The following is a 21782-nucleotide window of genomic DNA, read 5'->3' as shown; positions in this document are numbered from 1 at the left end:
AACTATTAAAAAAAATGGTTGAGTGGCACAGAGAGATGGTGGGAAGTTGACATAGCTGCATCAAATCATGCATACTCATACATGGAGAAATTATGGCTGAGACTAATTGGACAATCTATTTTATCTGCAGGCTTGTTACATCAGATCTAGCTTTCTACACTGGAAACATTCAAGCACTAAAAGGCCTTGAGAGTTTGGACATTAACGTGACAGAAATATGGGAGCAGAAAAGGTGACATTCTGAAGAACACCTCTTTGCATGCTGCGATTTAATTTCGATGATCCTCAACCTTCACTGTCCCAAAAATCAAATGACTGTGCTCCACTGGAGAAGCACCTCTTAGACCAAATTGGGGCGTGATTTGCAGAAAATGTTCTTCTGTGGGCAGCTGCTCAGCTGAGTGTTCTTCATTTTTTTAAAGTAGGTTCTTCATTTTCAAAGTAGGTTCTAATGTCTGTGGACCAAAAGCAGTACTGTATGTGAGCTCTGGCTTTCCTGGAAGACTGTATGTAGCACTAAATGATGCTTTGCATCTGATTATTTGTATGTTAAAACTTGTGCAATCATAACACTATTTTAAAAAAAAGTTAATGACAATACAGTTTATAAATAGCTTTTAAAAGGTTGTAAATTCATGTTACATTAATAATTCAAAAATGGTTTTGTTTATCCATGGTGTGGGAGACTATTAATAATCTAGGAACTTTATTTTTTTACAGACCTTTCTATGATGAATTTTAAATAATCTTTTGGAGTGGTGGTTGCATATAAGATGTACAATTTTCTCATAGCCCAGGTGTTGTTTAAGCAAAGCTTTAAAAGTTTCAAGTGTTTTGGGGTTATTTTCAGTTGTATATCCTCAGTGCATCTTTGGTAAACAATAGAAGACAGCAACAATATATTTGTAAAAGAGCTTTTTTTTAGATGCAGCAGCTTAACAACTTTGTTTTGCATTTGGCAGATTCCAGTTTCATTCCTGAAATAAATGTTTAGGAAAGTTCTTTGGTGCTTAAAATGCCTCACTGGGTTTCAAGGAAAACATTAGCTGGTTAGTTTATTTTCAATCTGTTCTTGTAAATGAAGTGGTTATTTTTCATCATCTTGTGGAACTTTGTGCCATCCATAAACAGAGTTAATGGTGGCTGTCCACAATCCAGTCAAGTGCCTAAGTTTATTTCTCATGCAGTGCAAAAAAATTAGTTTGTGCTGCCAGGAGTGAAGTCCGTATTTATTGTGCCTAATTCCACACTGGTGGCACTGAACACCAACTTGTCTCCCTTCTGTGCTGCTATTATAATTAATTTAAAACTGAGCTTGCTGAGGATTGATAATATCTAATAGTAATCTCTCTCCAATCCTTGTGTTTTTAATTGAAATATTAAAATAAAATTTAAAAATAAAAGTAAGATTGTTTATTATTTACAGTTTATACTTCTGGTGATCCAATTGGAGATTGTTTGAACAGCACTTAATTTGCTAGAGCTGAAGGTTGCTTGCCACCCAAATATTAACAGTTCTTTGCAATCCACCCCAAGAGCCAGTAAAATAATTCCAAGTCCGCTTAAACATCTGGTGTAATCTCTTTGCATTTACCTTTACAGGTGGACTTCCTTCTGTTCAATTAAGCAACTTGGCTCATTTTTCAGCTATGGATAAGTTTTTTTTGAAAACCTTTAATTATCTTGTTTATAAACTCACTGACACTGTGCTGCTATAAACAGGTCACTTTAACACACTAATTTTATACTTTACTGCCAAGAAGATTGAAGCCTTGAGCAGCTGTAGACTTGGGCTCTGGTTTGTGTTTATCCTGCATTAAATAGATAAGAAAATGCAGAAGTTCAAAACTGCAGCAACAGCATCTTGTGTGTTGTAAGTTCCACAAAGTAAATTTTATTATTAAAGTAGATATGTCACCATATACAACCATGAGATGCATTTTCAACAAATCTAAGCAGTAGTAACTACAACAGAAACCAATGAAAGTCTGACCAACTCGGGCATTCTACCAGAGTGTAAAAGACAACAAACTATGAAATAATAAATATCGATAATATGAGATGTACAGTCCTTGAAAGTGAGTCCATTGATTGTAGGAACTTTTCAATGATGGGACATTTGAAGTTGTGTTCAGAGGATAAGGTGTTTTTCTTTATAGGTGCTTATTCATGCTTAAGTGGAATATATGCTCCTCTTCCTCCTCTGAAATAATCCCTAAAACATGGCTGTTTTACATTCCATCCAGTGAAACTTTATTTTAAAATTAAACCTCTAATAACTTAATTATGGGAACATTTTGATTCTCCATTAATTGCAGCTTTCGATTCTGCAGTCGTTCCTTTAAGAACTGAGAGCAAGTATAATTTCACTGTGGTAATCTAAAACCTTTCTAAATTTCTCCCTTTCACCCCAAGCATGTGGGAAGAATGGTGCTCCTCTGGTTATTTTGCCTGCACTTTGCTAGGATGTGTGGGGGTAAGGAAGAGAAATCTATTTACTACTCCAAAACTGCGCACAACAATAAACAACTTTCAAAGTGCACTTTATTACATTTTACTAACAATGTAAAGTAAATACAAGCTCTGTATGGAAAACTGTAATTTGGCTCCACTATAGTTAGTGGACTTACTACTTTTTTTAAAAAGTTGGTTTTAATGGGAAAATTAAGGTCACATTTTGATACTTGTATACAAGTGCTACCAAGCTGCTGTTAATACAATTTAAAATAAAAGACTGTAACAGGTACAGTTTTAAAATGGCAAGCAATTTTGTAAAGAGCTGCCCAGAAGAACAACATTTTCACACTCAAAGCTATTAAGACACTCACCAGCTGCACATAACTCTGATTGGCATTTTTGTGTGACTAATCATGTGAAACAATTTAAGTAGTTTATTTCAGCTGTTCAGGGTCATCTTTCTAATGATCCAAGATTCTCAAATTGCCTGAAACAATCTTATTTTCCAATATGGCACCTGGAGGTATGTCAATCCTGTCTCCATGATTTGCAATAATGATGACTGTTCCCTAAAAAGAGAAATAATTTCCTGTTCAGGCTGAGGCTTGTGATGACAGGTATTTTTAAAAAATGCATTTTAATTACATAAAACTGAAACATTTAACAATTTACTGAATACCAATTGCTGATATAGAAGTTTAATGAACTACTGTAGTGGAAATATGGGCATGTCTTGTAACAATGAGGTCATTATCCATTGAGTGCAAGCTGGTTCCAAGGGAGCAACCCATCAGTCCCATTCTCCTTTTCATTGTACCCCTGCAATTTATGCTCTTACACATCCATCAACTCCTCTGATTTTCTGTCATTAACAACGCTGAGGGATAAATTGTAGTAGCCAGTTAGCCTACCAGCACAGCATTCAGATGTGGATTAAACGGTGGGAATAATTCAATGCAAGGCATTCCATGTTCTTAACTTTTATTTGTGCATGGAGCAGAAAGAATGCATTTACATGATATAAATTAAGGCCCATTTACCCTCAGATGGATCTAAAACATCCTGTTGTATTAAATCACATTGCAAGAGTCCTCTCCTACTGTTCCAGCTAATACTACTGATTACTGGTTTACTATTTCATTGCCTTTGTTTAAAAAAACACTTGAAGTGGTAGTATGGATTTCTTCAAACTGTTAAAGCATTTTATAATGTCTGTGGTTGTAAAAGAGTAAATATAAAAAACATCTTTACATGATTGCTAAATGAACTTGAAAATGATATTTGAAATTAAAAAACCCTGACAGATTTTCAATAATGGGTGTGATTTACTAATTAGCTTAGACAAGATTCTGACTTGATACCAGCAGTGTACAAACCACTGTTTTATGCCGATACACTTGGCAAGTACTTACATCTTTTCCTACAAGAATTTAATTGAAATATTTTAGAACCATCAAAGAACTCATTCATGGTCAAATTGGAGCATTTTCAGAAACTCAAGTTGGCAAGGGAAAAGGTTCAGTTTGGCTGTAACTAAATGTTCAGTTTTCATTTCAACATGGGCAACATTTTTAAAAATACAGTCAGTAGTCATGTGAAAATTGGGCAATAGAGAATTGCAATTTAGGAAAAAACAAACACTTTACTATGCACACTAAATAACATGATTTTCACTAACCTTTAATACAACATGCTTTCCAAAAGTAACATCTCCTGAAACAGTAAGATGATCCAATTCAATTATATCTGGTATACTCTCCAACCTGGTCAAGTAATCTTGTACCTAATAAGAAAAAATAAATTTCCATCAATTTAAAGTTTTGTATTTTAGTACTTACTTCTCCATTTGGCCACTGTTTTAAAAGCTAGTAAAATGTTACATCCACTTGCTGTACTCTACACCTAACAAGCCTACTATTAATTCAATTTTAGATATAAAATAATGTTTCATCTTCTCTGAAGTTGGATCACAACCACGTTAGCTGCTGCTGTCATTTCACATCTTTAAACAATGCTTTGTTAGATGAGAAGCATAAATTTTGACTTCAAACAAAACAGGATCTTGGGTTTTTAAGTATCAATATTAACTTTCCTTCCTCATTGTTAAATGAAGATAGACATGAGAAATGCAGCCAACATATTCTATATAATTTGATAATGTGAGGTAGTCTGCAGCTATTCATGTTTTAGCTATGCTGTCTATAACATCAGAAAGCTTATTCGTTAAGCACAAATTATTTAATAATCCCATATCAACATTTAATTCTATTGTTTAAGTGACCAGCTACCACCTGGTAGATTTGATTCCATTTTTAATAATCTATGGAATTTTGAAAGACGGTAACTGTTGTCACTGACAATTCTTACAAAACAAATAATCAGGTTCAATTTTGATTTTCAGTCCCATTACATTCATTTTTTCCTCCTCTGATTTGTTGTTAATTTCTTTCGACTCATTCTCTAATTCTGTTGTTCTCTGACCAGGTGGTTTCCTTTGTCATCGATTATGAAGACATAATTTTTTTGCAATTTCTTCATTCTCCATTATTACTTATCAATCTATCTACAAAAAAGTAAACAAAAGCTAAATCTTTTCCTTGTAAAACACATCTCATAGCTTTTCCTATTTTTTTGGTAGATTATTTTCATATTTCCACTTTCCCTTATACATTTCCTAGTCCTTTTATGCCAAAAATTCTGAAGTTTTCCCCAATCCTTAGATTTCACTGCTGTAACTTTAAGCCTTTACCTTTGATTGTTATTTGCAGGCCATGTATGGACTACTTCACTTTTTTTTGCCATAAAGGATAGTTCACAACTAATTTTCATGTAATAATTCAGTAATATTTTCCCTTGCTAATTTACTATCATACCTTATAATAGTGTAGATTAAAGATCCACATTGCAGGCAGACCTGAAATTGTACCAATCATAAATTTTTAAATCACTGCTCTTTCCCGTAAAGATCCTCAACCAACAGGTTAACTGAGTTTTTTTACAGCAGTGCAAAGTCAAAAAAAGCCATTTCTAACCTGGTTCTTCACCACAATGAGATTGATGCACTCCATGAATGTGTCTTTGCCATTACAACTAGTTTGGTCTCTCCATTCAATATGCAGATTAAACTTCCTTTTGTCTTCATTCCTCATGAACATGTTCATATGTTTATACATTTCTTGAATTAGTTGTGCTCTACATCACTAATGTGGGTCTACAGTGTTTTCTAGCCCTTGATTTTCTTAGCTTCTATCAAACTGGTACTAATGCTGAATTTCTAAGCTATTAACATCTCTCTACCTTATCCTGACCATCATTCTCTAAACTTGCCTCTCTAAGTTAGTACTCTCAAATATCTACTTCCCAACTGTGGCTCTTATTAGACTGTATACATACTGTTCATTAGCAAGCTTACGGTCGCTCAGTTGACAAAACATTCCTCATCCTCATTTTTAAGTAAACTGTGTTTGACGATTATTCCCTGGGTCTGAACCCAAAGTCCTCTGGTAGAGAGGCAGATTGACAAGAATACTCCTTAAATCACAAAATATGCATCCTCAGTTCAGGCCACTGGAGTGAGACACGCTTTTGCCGCAGAATGAACAAGTCTGTAGAGGTAGATCCCTGGAATATCAAACAGACTCCAAATTTGATGACTTAACTATTAAGTATTTTTTTTATAAACTTACCCATCCAATTATGGCACAGTATATTTCAATTTATTTTCTATTTTTCTTCCTTCTCTGGGTAAAAAACAGGTCACGTTTCATTCAAATTGAGAGAGAAAAATATTAAGCGTACGAAGTATAGTTTACAACCATTCAAGAATGGATAGTTCAGTGTTTAACAAATGAACAATACTTTTACTGGCATCTCCCGAGTTCATTACCTTAGTAAAGGAACTCCCAAGTTTAACCAGAGGCACAGTTCGGAACTCTCTTTTGTCACTCATTGTCAAAGATCCAGCATTAAGACTGTAAAGGTTGGACATCACCAACATTAGATCAGATGTGGTCTTGACAGGCAAGAAGCGACTACGTGGCACATTGACACCCAATGCATTTTCAAAGCACTTAATGGCTGCACCTACAGCTGTCTCAAGCTGAATCACATTTAGGCCATCATCCAGTATCTGTTAGAAAAAAATAGCAAATGTGCAGTAAAAATATGCCAGTAAAATAAAAACAAATGACAACTGGACTTAAGGGTCTAACTAGACATTTAAAAACTCTGTCAAGGTGCAGGAAGAGAATATATAAATGGGTAATTAAAAAGACTGGCCAAAAAAGGGCTTGTAAGCAGAAAAGAGATATATTTCAGAAAAGAGATATATTTCAAAGGGAATGAAGTTTACAGTGGCATGCAAAAGTTTGGGCACCCTGGTCAAAATTTCTGTTACTGTGAATAGTTAAGTGAGTAGAAGATGAACTGATCTCCAAAAGTCATAAAGTTAAAGATGAAACATTCTTTTCAACATTTAAAGCAAGATTAGTGTATCATTTTTGTTTTCTACAATTTTAGAGTGAAAAAAAGGAAGGAAGCACCATGCAAAAGTTTGGACACCCCAAGAGATTTGAGCTCTCAGATAACTTTTACCAAGGTGTCAGACCTTAATTAGCTTGTTTAGGGTTATGGCTTGTTCACAGTCATCATTAGGAAAGGTCAGGTGATGCAAATTTCAAAGCTTTATAAATACCCTGACTCCTCAAACCTTGTCCCAACGATCAGCAACCATGGGCTTCTCTCAGCAGCTGCCTAGCACTCTGAAAATTAAAATAAATGATGTCCACAAAGCAGGAGAAGGTGATAAGAAGATCGTAAAGTGTTTTCAGGTAGCTATTTTCAGTTCGTAATGTAATTAAGAAATGGCAGTTAACAGGAACGGTGGAGGTCAAGTTGAGGTCTGGAAGACCAAGAAAACTTTCCAAGAGAACCGCTTGTAGGATTGCTAGAAAGGCAAATCAAAACCCCCTTTTGACTGCAAAAGACCTTCAGGAAAATTTAGCAGACTGTGGAGTGGTAGTGCACTGTTCTACTGTGCAGCGACACCTGCACAAATATGACCTTCATGGAAGAGTCATCAGAAGAAAACCTTTCCTGTGTCCTCACCACAAAATTCAGTGTCAGAAGTTTGCAAAGGAACATCTAAACAAGCCTGATGCATTTTGGAAACAAGTCCTGTGGACTGATGAAGTTAAAATAGAATTTTTTGGCCGCAATGAGCAGAGGTATGTTTGGAGAAAAAAGGGTGCAGAATTTCATGAAAAGAACACCTCACCAACTGTTAAGCACGGGGGTGGATCGATCATGCTTTGAGCTTGTGTTGCAGCCAGTGGCACAGGGAACATTTCACTGGTAGAGGGAAGAATGAATTCAATTAAATACCAGCAAATTCTGGAAGCAAACATCACACCGTCTGTAAAAAAGCTGAAGATAAAAAGAGGATGGCTTCTACAGCAGGATAATGAACCTAAACACACCTCAAAATCCACAATGGACTACCTCAAGAGGCGCAAGCTGAAGGTTTTACCATGGCCCGCACAGTCCCCTGACCTAAACATCATCGAGAATCTGTGGATAGACCTCAAAAGAGCAGTGCATGCAAGATGACCCAAGAATCTCACAGAACTAGAAGCCTTTTGCAAGGAAGGATGGGCGAAAATCCCCCAAACAAGAATTGAAAGACTCTTAGCTGGCTACAAAAAGCACTTACAAGCTGTGATACTTGCCAAAGGGGGTGTTACTAAGTACTGACCATGAAGGGTGCCCAAACTTTTGCTTCGGGCCCTTTTCCTTTTCTGTTACTTTGAAACTGTAAAAGATGGAAATAAAAAAAGCAATCTTGCTTAAAATATTAAAGTGTCATCTTTAACTTTATGCCTTTTGGAAATCAGGTCATCTTTTACTCGCTCAGCTGTTCACAGTAACAGAAATTTTGACCGGGGTGCCCAACCTTTTGCATGCCACTGTATCTAGGAGGCCAGAACTGGAAGAATAGTGGTAGGTATCAGTTCAGGAGGACACAAAGAGAGTGATTTGAAAACCCAGTTGAGAATTCTAAAATTTAAGATTTGCTTAAGTAGAGGCAAATGTAGCTCCAAGAGCAAGTGTGGGACACAGGAACCTTCTGAGAGTGAGGAAAGGAAAGGAAAGGCACGTCGCAGCCGGAGACGATTTCCCTCCACACCTCTCTGACGTAGTGGGGAATCGCGTACGAGGCAAGTTACAGCAGTGGTTTGCCATTGCCTTCTGCCAGGTGAGTTTCCAAAGAGATCACCAGCTCGTAACCCAGCACAGATGGAAAGCGTGCAGGGGAGCCAGCTGGCTGGATTTGAACCTGGGGCCTTTCGTTCCCCTAAGAATGAGAATATGAGCCAAAAGGGACAAGGACAGAAAAGCATTGAAATAAGCAGTTCTGGAGGTAACAAAGCAATGGATAAGTCATTCAGGGGCAAGTGATTTCACAGTAGTACTATTTTTGATTAAAAGGAGATATTTGTGATGGACAGGATATAAAACAGAATAGTATAACACAGTACAGTACAGGCCCTTCAGACCATAATATTATGCCAACCTTTTAACCTATTCCAAGATCAATCTAACCCCTCCTCCATTTTTCTTTCAACCCTGTGCGTACCTAAGAATCTCTCCAATGCCCCTAATGTGTCTGCCCCTACCACCACCCATTCTGCGTAAAAAAAATTATCAATGCCTCTTATCATCATACACCCTTGTAGGAAGTCACCTGTCATTCTCCTTCACTCCAAAGAGAAAAGCCCTACTTTGCTCAACCTATCCTTGCAAGACATGCTCTCTAATCCAAGCAGCATCCTAGTAAATCTCCTCTGCACCATCCCTAAAACCTTCACATCCTTCCTATGAGGTGACCAGAAGTGAACACAATATTCCAAGTGTGGTCTGACCAGTGTTTTATAGAGCTGTAGCATTAACTTGCAGATTGAACTCAATCCCCTAACTAATTAAAGCCAACGTACTATACACCTTCACTGCCCTATCAACGTGCGTGGCTGCTTTGAGTGATTTATGGACATGGACCCCAAGATCCCTCTTCTTCTACATGGCTAAGAATTTTTCCATCATCTCTGACCCTGCTTTCAAGTTTGATCCTCCAAAGTGTATCATTTCACACATTTACAGATTGAATGCCATCAGCCACTTCTCGGCCCAGCTCTGCATCACTGAAACCTACAATATCCACAAACCAATTTACTAACCCATTAATATTTGATGCCCAGCTTGGGGTCAAATACAATGCTGAGATCAGAATCTAGTTCTCCCAAGATAGTGTTGGAAGTGTGATGCGATACAGCAAAGGTAGTGGCTTTGGTTTTGTTGATGTCCATTTGGAGGAAATGCAGGTTATGCTGAACTGAATAATGACCAAGCAGCACAAGAGAGGCAGTGGGGAAAAGTTGAAAATAAGAGAAGTAGGTGAAGTTAATTTTCAATGTGCACCTGGAACCTGACATTGCTCCCAATGTAATTAGTCATGCAAGGGCAGAGCAAATGAACGTGTTAGGGATTGTCAGATTAATGGTGTAGGAATGTTCAAGGGGATATTTTAGAGATTCTCTGGCTGCAGGAGGTAAGAGGAAAAAAAAATATCAGGAATAGACTGCTGCATTTCAGTTGATAACAGGACAGTCGTGGCAGAAGGACAATACAGTCAAATGTCAAAGGGCTGCAAGAGGTGAAAATAATTTCTAGTTTTGATCTACAGATTTTTCCCCCAACAAACAAAATGTAAAGGACAATACAGAATATAACTAAAAATGATGCCATCCGAGTCATTGTTGAGAAAATAAATCTTTACTTAAACTTAAAAACCATTTCCTTAAAAGCAAGGAGTACATGAGTTAATGCTAACACCCACATATCATATCTCCCCCAAGTAGATGCATTATCAAAAAATAATCAGGAAAATCCTGCTAGTTCCAATTCTTTCTGCAAACACAGATTAAACAAAACTCTACACTAGTTCTCACGTACAGAGAGATTGTGAACTTCATATGTTTGCGATTTCTACTCTCTCAATCTAATCTAGATTCAGATTTAACATTCAAGATTTTAAATTGTGCTGTAAGAATGAAACCAGCCACAATGCACAATTCATGCAGTCTAATCATCCTGAAGTGCTTCACAACTAATCAATTCTTATCAGTGTATTCGGTGTTTGCATACAACTATATCCCACAGTTATTCTACCTTCCAATGTTCCTATTCATTAGTGTACAGGTTGCAACGCTGAGAGAAGTGATCTGCTTTCTCACAAATCATTTACCCGTACCTTGATCTTGCATTTCATGTAAAGATATTTCTAACAATGCAGCAATCACTCAATACTGCACTAAATATCAGCTCAGAAGTGCAAATCCTAGTATGGCACTTCAAAGTATAATTTTCCAACACCAAAGCAACAGTGTGCTACCAATCAACCTAGTCAATTTAATTCTAACCAATCCAAATACATTACTCTAAAATGTACTGATGTGAATTTCTATATACACACTGAAAAATGCTGGATATTCTAAACAGAAAACCAGTAAATTGGAAGGCATTCATATAATTAACTTATGAAATTATATTTCAGATAAAGACACCTAGACTTTAATTACACATTGTTTGGATTTTCATTTCATAATATGGAGAGGATGTGAAAGGTAGCATTCTGTGGAAAACACTGTAATCCGTGACCCTCTCCATCCACATAGTGAACCCTTAGGAGGCAGTGATCACAATATAAGACAAAACAAAGGAGCAGAAGTCGGCCATTCGACCCATCGAGTCTGCTCCGCCATTTTATCATGAGCTGATCCATTCTCCCATTTAATCCCACTGTCCCACCTTTTCACCATAACCTTTGATGCCCTGGCTACTCAGATACCCATCAGTCTCTGCCTTAAATACACCCAATGATTTGGCCTCCACTGCTGCCCGTGGCAACAAATTCCATAGATTCACCACCCTCTGACTAAAAAAATTTCTTCGCATTTCTGTTCTGAATGGGCGCCCTTCAATCCTTAAGTCATGCCCTCTCGTACTAGACTCCCTCATCATGGGAAACAACTTTGCCACATCCACTCTGTCCATGCCTTTCAACATTTGAAATGTTTCTATGAGGTCTCCCCTCATTTTTCTAAACTCCAAGGAATACGGTCCAAGAGCGGATAAACGTTCCTCATATGTTAACTCTCTCATTCCCGGAATCATTCTAGTGAATCTTCTCTGAACCCTCTCCAATGTCAGCACATCCTTTCTTAAATAAGGAGCCCAAAACTGCCCACAGTACTCCAAGTGAGGTCTCACCAGCGCCTTATAGAGCCTCAACATCACATCCCTGCTCCTATACTCTATTCCTCTAGAAATGAATAACAACATTGCATTTGCCTTCACCTTCTTCACTACCGACTCAGTCTGGAGGTTAACCTTAAGGGTATGATTGAGTTCAATTTGAAATTTGATAGGGAGAAAGTAAAATCTGTGTAGTTGTATTTCATTGGAGTAAGGGAAGTTACAGTGGTATGAGAAGAGTTGGCCAACGTAAGTTGGAAGGAGATGCTGGCAAGGATGACAGTAGAGCAGCAATAACGTGAGTTTCTATGAAAAATGAGGAAGTGCAGGATAGGTGTATTCCAAAAATGAAGAAATACTCAAATGGCAAAATGGTACAACACAACATAGAAAAAAAACAGCAGAAAGACAGAGGATTGGGAAGCTTCTAAAAACATGCAGAGGGCAATATAAGAATCATTAAGGAAGGAAAAGATGAAATATGAAAGCAAGCTAGCAAACAATATCAAAGTGGAAAGTAAAAGCTTTTTCAAGTATGTAAAAAATAAAAGAGAGATGAGAGTGGATATAAGACCACTAAAAAATGAGGCTGGAGAAATAATAATGAGGGACAAAGAGATGGCAGATGAACTAAATGAGTAGTTTTGCATTAGTCTTCACTATGAAAGACACCAGTAGTGTACCAGTTGTTGGAAGAGTGCGAGGGAAGAAAAGTGAGTGAAGTTACAATTACAAGAGAGAAGGTGCTCAAAAAGCTGAAAGACCCAAGGTACCCACACCAGATGAACTGCACACTAGAGTTCTGAAAGCGGTAGTGTTAGAGATTGTGGTAGCATTAGAAATGGTCTTTCAAAAATCATTGGACTCAGACGTGGTGCCAGAGGACTGGAAAATTGCAAGTGTCACTTCACTCTTTAAGAAAGGAGGAAGACAGCAGAAAGGAAATTATAGATCGGTTAGCCTGACCTCAGTGGTTGAGAAGATGTTGGAGTCAATTGAGGATGAGGTTATGGGGTACTAGGTGACACAAGATGAGATAAGACAAAGTCAGCATGGTTTCCTTTAGGGAAAATCTTGCCTGACGAACCTGTTGCAATTCTTTGAGTAGATTACAAGTAGGATAGATAAAGAGGATGCAGTAAAGAACTTTCAGAAGGCCTCTGAAAAGGTGCCACACATGAGGCTGCTTACCAAGTTAAGAGCCCATGGTATTACAGGAAAGTTACTGGCATGGTTAGAGCACTGGCTGATTGGTAGGAAGCAGCAAGTGGGAATAAAAGGGTCCTTTCCTGGTTGGCCACCAGTGACTAGTGCTGTTCCCCAAGGGTCGGTGATGGGACCACTGTATATCAATGATTTAGATGATGGAATAGACGGCTTTGTTGCCAAGTTTGCAGATGATACGAAGATTGGTGGAGGAAACAGGTAGGCTGCAGAAGGACTTAAGACAGATTATGAGAATGGGCAAGACAGTAGCAAATGAAATACAACATTGAAAAATGCATGGTCATGCAGTTTGGTAGTAGAAATAAATGCGCAGACTATTTTCTTAACGGGGAGAAAATCCAAAAATCCGAAATGCAAAGGGATTTGGGAGTCCTTGTGCAGAGCACCCTAAAGGTTAACTTGCAGGTTGAGTCAGTGGTGAGGAAAGCAAATGCAATGTTTGCATTCATTTCAAGAGGTCTAGAATACAAGAGCAGGGATGTGATACTGAGGCTTTATAAGGCATGGGTGAGGCCTCACCTCGAGTATTGTGAACAGTTTTGGACTCCTCATCTAAAAAAAACATGTGCTGGCATTGGAGAGGGTTCAGTGGAGGTTCACAAGGATGATTCCAGGAATGAAAGAGTTATCATACGTGGAACATCTGACAGCTCTGGGTCTGTACTCGTTAGAATTTAGAAGGATGAGGGATGATCTCATTGAAATCTTTCAAAAGTTAAAAGGCCTTGACAGAGTAGATGTAGAAAGGATGTTTCACATGGTGGGAGAGTATAGGACAAGAGGGCACAGCCTCAGAACAGAGGGTTGTCCATTTAAAACAGAAATGCGGAGACATTTCTTTAGCCAGAGGGTGGTGAACTTGTGTAATTTGTTACCACAGGCAGCTGTGGAGGCCAGGTCATTGGGTTATTTAAGGCAGAGCTTGGTAGGTTCTTAGTTGGGCATGGCATCAACGGTTATGGGGAATGGGCCTGAGGAGAGGAAAAAAAGGATCAGCCATGATTGAACGGCGGAATAGACGATGGTCCAAATTGCATAATTCTGCTCCTATGTCTTATGGCTTTGTGGTCTAATATCTAATAATCATGGCACAGCTAAAAGGAAGGAGAAACATTTAATACTACCATGATGATTTATTCCAAAGATAATACATTAATCGGAACAATAAAATGATAAAAGTATTTAGTGTTGTTTCTGGGATACTGCATTACACAAATTGGCTACAATATTTATCTTCTGGGACTATAAACAGTAATTCTTACAATGCATTTTGAGACAAGTCTAGTAAGTAATAACTATAACAACTGCAAGCTTTTGTTTTAAAACATCTGATATTTAATAAATTAGATTACCTTCGGGTTTAAAATGATTTCCATGTCAATGCCATTTTGTTTTTGTAGCCTTTCAATTGCAGCCAAAGAAATCCACAAGTTATTGGTATTGAAGATCTTGAACTTAGTGACAGATTTAAACTCATCGACATGCGCTTTTGGTACCTGAGCTATCTCCAGCAGTCTCAGCTTTCCATCATATTGAATAAGGGTACCACCCTGAAGAGCAATGGCTTCATGAGAATCAAATGTGAAAATAAGCAAACAATTCAAGTTGTTATTTCCACCTTTTAAAGAATAACAAACAGGAAGTAATTCTGAGAGTCACACTCAATGCATAGAATTCAAACATGAACTAAAATGATCACAATGGCATACAAGTATTCCTATTTATTTGGAAAAACCAAGTATTACTTCAAGGATAATTCTTTATGACTAATAAGCAGAATACTGAACATGTATATGAAAATAAAAGTTCATTATTGGACTTTTGAAACACTGCTCAAGAAAAAATGTCATTTTAAAATAATACTTCACTTTTGTACCACTTGCTCCAATGCAAGATTTTAATGCATGATTAGGAGTGGGAGGGAAAAGAAATTAACTGAAGTTATTGCAATGCAAGGAGTTATAAGAATTAAAGGCAAGTACAGGATTTACCTGAGAGGTCCCAATCTAGAAAAGCTCTGGAAAATCCAAACTGTCCAAAAATGGCCACTGCAGGACAACAAAATGAGCGTTTCCCTCATTTGACAGTGTTCTTAAAAAAAGAATAACCCATGCACGACTGAAGGAGGAAATACATCAGGAGCACAGGGTTGATTCAGACCTGGATTTCCAAGTGAAACTTAGAAACACACATTATTGCTTTTCAGTCCAGAAAAAATGTAATCCAAAACCAATGGAAATTGTTTTTCAGTCTTATGCTATCGATTTTCTAGGGAAATTTATCCAAAAATAAAGGAGTATTTATTTATTAATGCAGTGTTAAAGCAAGTCATGTCATTTTTAAAGCCTACAACTGAAAATTTCCTTTAATATTTCAAGCCAGAATCACTTCTGACTGCTCTTTCCTTACTTTGTCTTCAACTGATTACAAGTTCCTGAAATTTATAGGTGGTATTTATTTGATATAGTTCCTCATTTAAATCATGTGTAGTTAAGTTATTGTTGGAAAACTGATGAAATTGAAATACTGAATTGCTTAGCATTAGATTCAGTTTATGACAGCTAGTCTATTTACTTAAAAAAAGGCTGATGAGATTCATTTTATGCAATTTTTCTCTACGTTATTTTTACATATGCTTTGACTGAGTTGCACTACTTCTTTCTCAGCAACATTTTACCAGTTTCTTAAAGTATGACTTTTCAGAGTCCTTCCAGGTAGAACTGCATTTGTTCAAAGAGTTGGTCTACCCAATTTCTAATAGGTCATTTCAGTTCTTAGTAATGACACAGTATAAACGTTTGTAAGCATGCATTTTTCAGTGCACCAAGGCCTTTGGAGAATTTCTTTACTTTTCACTTCACAAATACTGGACCGCCTTGGCCCCTCAGTAATTTCATGGACTCATGATCCCATGTTTTGCAAAAAGAACTGCAAGACCTCTTATAGAAATCTGAGAAGTATAGAGGGGATGCATGTGAGAAAATTACAACTACTGGGACCAGAAATTCATCTGGACTAGACAGACAAATACCATGGCTACAAGTGGACTAGAGCCTACAGCAAATGACTCCCCCACCCCACCCCACCCCACCACTGTAGATAGCAGTAGCCTTTCTACTATCTATAAAGCACAGCTCAAAATCACTCTCTACTTGCTTGAATGAGTGAGGCTCCAACAGCTCTCAGGAAACACCATTCAGTACAAAACAGTCCTTTTGATTAGAACCCCATCAATCATCGCAAACATTCATTGCCTACCCCACCAGAGCAATGGTTGTATTATGTCTCAAGCACAAAATACACTGATACTTACCTAGGCCACTTCAGATCTTCAACCTCTAGAATCAAGAACAAAAGTAACACCTGCCTGCCTTAGAAATTTACCACAAGTCTACCATTACGAGTTGACTCTTGGAAATCCAATCACAAACAACAGAAATTCTACAGATGCTGGAAATCCAAGGAACACACACAAAGTGCTGGAGGAACTCAGCAGGCCAGGCAGCATCCATGGAAAAGAGTACAGTTGACATTTCGGGCTGTGACCCTTCAACAGGATCTCGGTCCAAAATGTCGACTGTCCTCTTTTCCATAGCTACTGCCTGGCCTGCAGAGTTCCTCCAGCATTTTGTGTATGTTGCTACCCTTGGAAAGGATTCTCACCTTCTCATGACAATTTTGAATAAGTAATGAACGCTGGCCTTGCATCATCACCTGGAGCCCAAAAAATAAATATGCTCTACAAGAAAAATACAAATGTGAATCACTGGTTTATGGAGTTAAAAGTCTAGGAAGTCAGTAACAATTTCAACATGATTTGATGCTGCCTTGACCTAGTGAGCTCCCCCCGGCACAAGATTCCAGTTCTGCAGTCTCTTGTGTCTCAGCACTATTAGAGTTTGTCACAAGTCTCAACAACATTAACCAATAGTTTCTGACAAGATTAAACCCAAGTGTGTCAATCTGTGCTGTGCTCTGGCATATGTACAACATCAAGCAATCCTGCAGTCACAAAACATTTAGATGTGCTTTCAACGTTTTGAAATTTTTTTTAAGCATTTGAGCTCAAAATTCGTTTACTTTTCAGTCCACAGCAGTGAGATTAGCCGATACGTGTCTGAATATGGGCAGAGCATATAATGGGATTCTATCCGTGTTCTGTGCTTTGCTTCATTCTTGCTGCACATTCCAACATGCAAATCATAAATTATATATTTTATATTTAAAATACTTAAATTTTGTGATGCTTGATATTTGAATCTAAAACAAGTTAATTACCTTAACATCTGCTCTAGTCTTGTCAGTTACTTCCATAACAAATTCACACTTCCTTCCATTTGGTGGATTCAAAAGATGATGAAGAATGTACAGATCAACAGTTGCTCCAAGATTATCAATATTGGATACAAAAATATATTCTTTCCCCTGTTGGAGAAACATTTCCAATAGACCCGAGTTGTAGAAGCTGGCATAAATGTCTCCATGACCTGGTGGATACCAGGCCTCTGCATTAGACCCAGAACTAGCTATTTCTTTAGCTACAGGAAGCAAGGATTCTCTATTAATCCGTGGGTACCTGAGGAATAATTTAAAAAATTGGGAGATTTTACTAAAAACATATTTTCTAACTAGATCTAATAGAGTAATGGAAAATTCATATTAATACATCCTATTCTATGACAATCGGTCTAAAGTTAAGGAATTCGTAAAACCATCACATAAATGTTTTTAGTATTCTACGTTGTTGAAACATTGAACTCGAAACCATTCTCTTTTGCTGTAGTGGATAAAAATTAAGACAACTAATCTATCAAAAGTAGTTTATTTCAACTGTACTTAGATTTCAGGTAAAGCTTTCCCTTGTTGTGAAATCTACTTTCATTTGAAACCTAGAAATTGTTAACATGGTCAAACATAATAAACAGGTAATACTGTCCTTTCAGTTATTCTTTGTCTTGGCTGCAGGGCAGCAATAGAATTGCTGCCCATTACTGGTTGGGCAAACAAACTAAGAAAATTACAGGTTTACAAAACTATAGGACAATTTATGCTAGACCTAGTAGTTGATGCTGTAAAATTGATATGGTGCATGTATTTACTAGCTAGGAATCAAAGCTATATTGCATTACTGAACTACCATCAATAAACTGGGAGTGTCATTCACTGCTGGCAAAACTATTATATTACCAGGCTGCAAAATACACTTGTAGCACATCATTGGCTGTAAAACATTCATTTAACTGGAAGTTATGCAATTCTTCTTCTGAAATAGGAAGTATATCTGCTAACTTTATGGAAAAATAAATCATAGTTCAACAATTCATTTGCAATTGCATTTAAAATGATGTACCTCCTGACAGGAAAAATCTGATGGTTAATGCTCTTAGAATATAAAGTGGTAGCCAGGTTGCTACTGACAATGGATTAATGCTGCTTCCATCAAATACTCATTAAAAAGTACCAGTGCTAAATGGGTGATCAACAGACACTTAAAAACAGCTGAGGCTGTAATCAGATCAAACTGAGTTACTAAATTCACAAGGCAGCCTAGATCTCTGTCTCAGAGGCCAATGTTAAGACTGTCTTTAAAGAGAGTGAACCCTCACAAGGCGGAAGGTCCCGATGGAGTACCTGGTAAGGCTCTGAAAACCTGTGCCAAACAACTAGCTGGAGTATTCAAGGACATTTTCAACCTCTCACTGCTAAGGGCAGAAGTTCCCACTTTGCTTCAAAAAGGCAACAATTATACCAGTGCCTAAGAAGAATAATGTAGGCTGCCTTAATGACTATCGCCCAGTAGCACTCACATCGACAGTGATGAAATGCTTTCACAGGTTGGTCACGACCAGACTGAACTCCTGCCTTAGCAAGGACCTGGACCCACTGCGATTTGCCTATTGCCACAATAGGTCAATGGCAGACGCAATCTCAATGGCTCTCCACACGGCTTTAGACCATCTGTTCAACACAAACACCTACGTCAGGATGCTGATTATCGACTACAGCTCAGCATTTAATACCATCATTCCCACAATCCTGATTGACAAGTTACAGAACCTGGGCCTTTGTACCTCCCTCTGCAATTGGATCCTCAACTTCCTAACCAGAAGACCACAATCTGTGCTGACTGGTGATAATATATCCTCCTCACTGATGATCAACACAGGTGCACCTCAGGGGCGTGTGCTTAACCCGCTGCTCTACTCTCTATATACACGTGACTGTGTGGCTAGGCATAGCTCAAATACCACCTATAAATTTGCTGACGATACCACCATTGTTGGTAGAATCTCAGGTGGTGACGAGAGGAGTACAGGAGTGAAATATGCCAATTAGTGGAGTGGTGCTGCAGCAAAAAGCTGGCACTCAATGTCACAAGACGAAAGAGCTGATTGTGGACTTCAGGAAGGGTAAGATGAAGGAACACATACCAATCCTCAGAGGGATCAGAAATGGAGAGAGTGAGCAGTTTTAAGTTCCTTGGTGTCAAGATCTCTGAGGATCTAACCTGGTCCCAACATATCGATGTAGTTATAAAGAAGGCAAGGCAGCAACTATGCTTTATTAGATGTTTGAAGAGATTTGGCATGTCAACAAGTACACTCAAAAACTTCTAGTTGTACCATGGAGAGCACTCTGACAGGCTGCATCACTGTCTGGTATGGAGGTGCTACTGCACAGGACCGAAAGAAGCTGCATAAGTTTGTAAATCTAGTCAGCTCCATCTTGGGTACTCGCCTACAAAGTACCCAAGGCATCTTTGGGGAACAGTGTCTCAGAAAGACAGCGTCCATTATTAAGGACCTCCAGCACCCAGGGTATGCCCTTTTATCACTGTTACCATCAGGTAGGAGATACAGAAGCCTGAAGGCACACACTCTGCAATTCAGGAACAGCTTCTTCCCCTCTGCCATCCGATTCCTAAACGGACATTGAATCTTTGGACACTACCTCATTTTTTTTTTAAATATACAGTATTTCTGCTTTTGCACATTTTTAAAATCTACTCAATATACGTAATTGATTTACTTGTTTATTTATTAATATTTTTTTCTCTCTCTGCTAGATTATGTATTGCATTGAACTGCTGCTGCTAAGTTAACAAATTTCACATCACATGCCGGTGACAAGAAACCTGATTCTCATTCTGAAAAGATTTATTTACCTGCTTTGGTTAAAGGTATGAATCTTCACTCCATAGTGATTATATTTCTGTAATATCTTCTTAGTATCTTCATCAGTGTTGAATGAGTTCATTAAGACGAGGGGAACATCTGCATTGTACGTTCTGTTCAAATGCTAACAAAAAGATAAATTTAGATTTGATTCTACGACAAGGGGAAGTTTTGATAACTGATGTATCATGTACTGTACATTGTTACACAAGCCATTCACCAAACTCTGCTGTTTTTACTTACACCAGCACATCCAGTTTCAAAATCCCACAATAATATTCTACATTTTCTTATACTGACTCAATATTCCAATATGGCTTCAGAGAGCAAATACAAAATGAATATTTGCATTTCTACAGCACGCTAACATTAACAGAAGAGATTGTGGAGGCTTTAGTAGTGATCTTTCAAGAATTACTAGATTCTGCAATGGTTCCAGAAGACTGGAAAATTGCAAATGTCCCTCCACTCTTTAAGAGAGGGAGACAGTGAAAGAAATTATAGGCCACAAACACGAGAAAGTCTGCAGATTCTGGAATTCCAAGTCAACACACACTAAATGCTGGAGGAACTCAGCAGGATCAGGCAGCATCTTGTGAAAAGAGTAAGCAGTCAACGTTTCAGGCCGAAACCTTTCTTCAGGACGAGAAGGAAGGGGGAGGATGCCAGGATAAAAACGTTAACATATGAGGAGTGTTTGAGTGCTCTGGACTACACTCGCCAGAGTTTAGCAGAATTGGGCAATGGGGGAGGAATCTCATAGAACCACATTGAATACTGAAAGGCCTAGATAGAGTGTATGTGGAGAGGATGTTTCCTATAGTGGGGGAGCCTAGGAACAGAGGGCACAGCCTCAGAATAGAGGGATGTCCATTTAGAACAGAGACGAGGAGGAATTCCTTTAACCAGAAGGTGATGAATCTGTGGAAATCATTACCACAAACAGCTGTGGCGGCCAAGTCATTGGGTTTATTTAAAGCGGAGGTTGACAGGTTCTTGATAAGTTGGGGTGCCAAAGGTTACAAACAGAAGGCAGAAAAATGGGGCTAGGGGGTAATAAGTCCCTCTACAAGCTACAATGGAGTGGTGGAGCAGACCCAATGGACCAGATGAAATTCTGCTTTTATTTCTTATGGTTTAACTATGCATAGTGCCTGATTGGGAGATGGTCAGGTAACCACAAAGTCACTCAAGCCTAGTGACCACAACAATGTAATTTGTATATCATCCTTCACTCAGGGCATTTTTTTCTGGATAAATCACATCATTTTCATTGGGAGTAGTTGCACACACCAATCAAAAATGTATTTCACAGCCTCAGTTTATACTGAGTAAATTAACTGTTTACTTACAATTAACTGTGTTCCTAGCAACACCCTAACTTCTTTCCAACTCAGTCAGTGGCAATGCTGTTAGTAGATACTTAAGTTAGTTTAAAAAGATGTCCCTAGACAGTACATTTGACAATTTGATCAGAGCTCAATGCACACTCAGCCTGACAATAATATTAACAGAAGTTTAATTTGAAGAGATGTCCGATGGCAATTCAGAGATGAATATTCACAGTAAAAGGAAAACGGATAGAAGGAAAAATGGTATAAGGAGGTTGACAGG

At 38.0% G+C, this 21782-nt stretch overlaps 2 protein-coding genes across 5 annotated transcripts in view; one reads left to right on the top strand and one right to left on the bottom strand.

The window, feature by feature from the left end:
- vps54 (VPS54 subunit of GARP complex) overlaps positions 1-1695 on the top strand; it is a 90527-nt gene extending 88832 nt beyond the window's left edge. For all 3 annotated transcript variants that reach the window (XM_063056092.1, XM_063056090.1, XM_063056091.1), the window contains one exon: positions 131-1695. In XM_063056092.1, the coding sequence (XP_062912162.1) occupies positions 131-236 (106 nt within the window). In that variant the 3' untranslated portion in view covers positions 237-1695. The remainder of the gene's footprint in view (positions 1-130) is intronic.
- A 223-nt stretch (positions 1696-1918) lies between these two features.
- Positions 1919-21782, bottom strand: part of ugp2b (UDP-glucose pyrophosphorylase 2b) — a 55840-nt gene continuing 35976 nt past the window's right edge. For both annotated transcript variants that reach the window (XM_063056095.1, XM_063056094.1), the window contains exons 5-10: positions 20159-20292; positions 17272-17569; positions 14346-14543; positions 6344-6586; positions 4136-4240; positions 1919-3026 (exon numbers count right to left, since the gene is read on the bottom strand). In XM_063056095.1, coding sequence (XP_062912165.1) covers positions 2919-3026; positions 4136-4240; positions 6344-6586; positions 14346-14543; positions 17272-17569; positions 20159-20292 — 1086 coding nt within the window. In that variant the 3' untranslated portion in view covers positions 1919-2918. The remainder of the gene's footprint in view (positions 3027-4135; positions 4241-6343; positions 6587-14345; positions 14544-17271; positions 17570-20158; positions 20293-21782) is intronic.

Source organism: Mobula hypostoma, chromosome 8, assembly GCF_963921235.1.
Source record: "Mobula hypostoma chromosome 8, sMobHyp1.1, whole genome shotgun sequence".
NCBI lineage: Eukaryota > Metazoa > Chordata > Chondrichthyes > Myliobatiformes > Myliobatidae > Mobula > Mobula hypostoma.
This window is presented reverse-complemented; position numbering and strand designations above follow the sequence as displayed.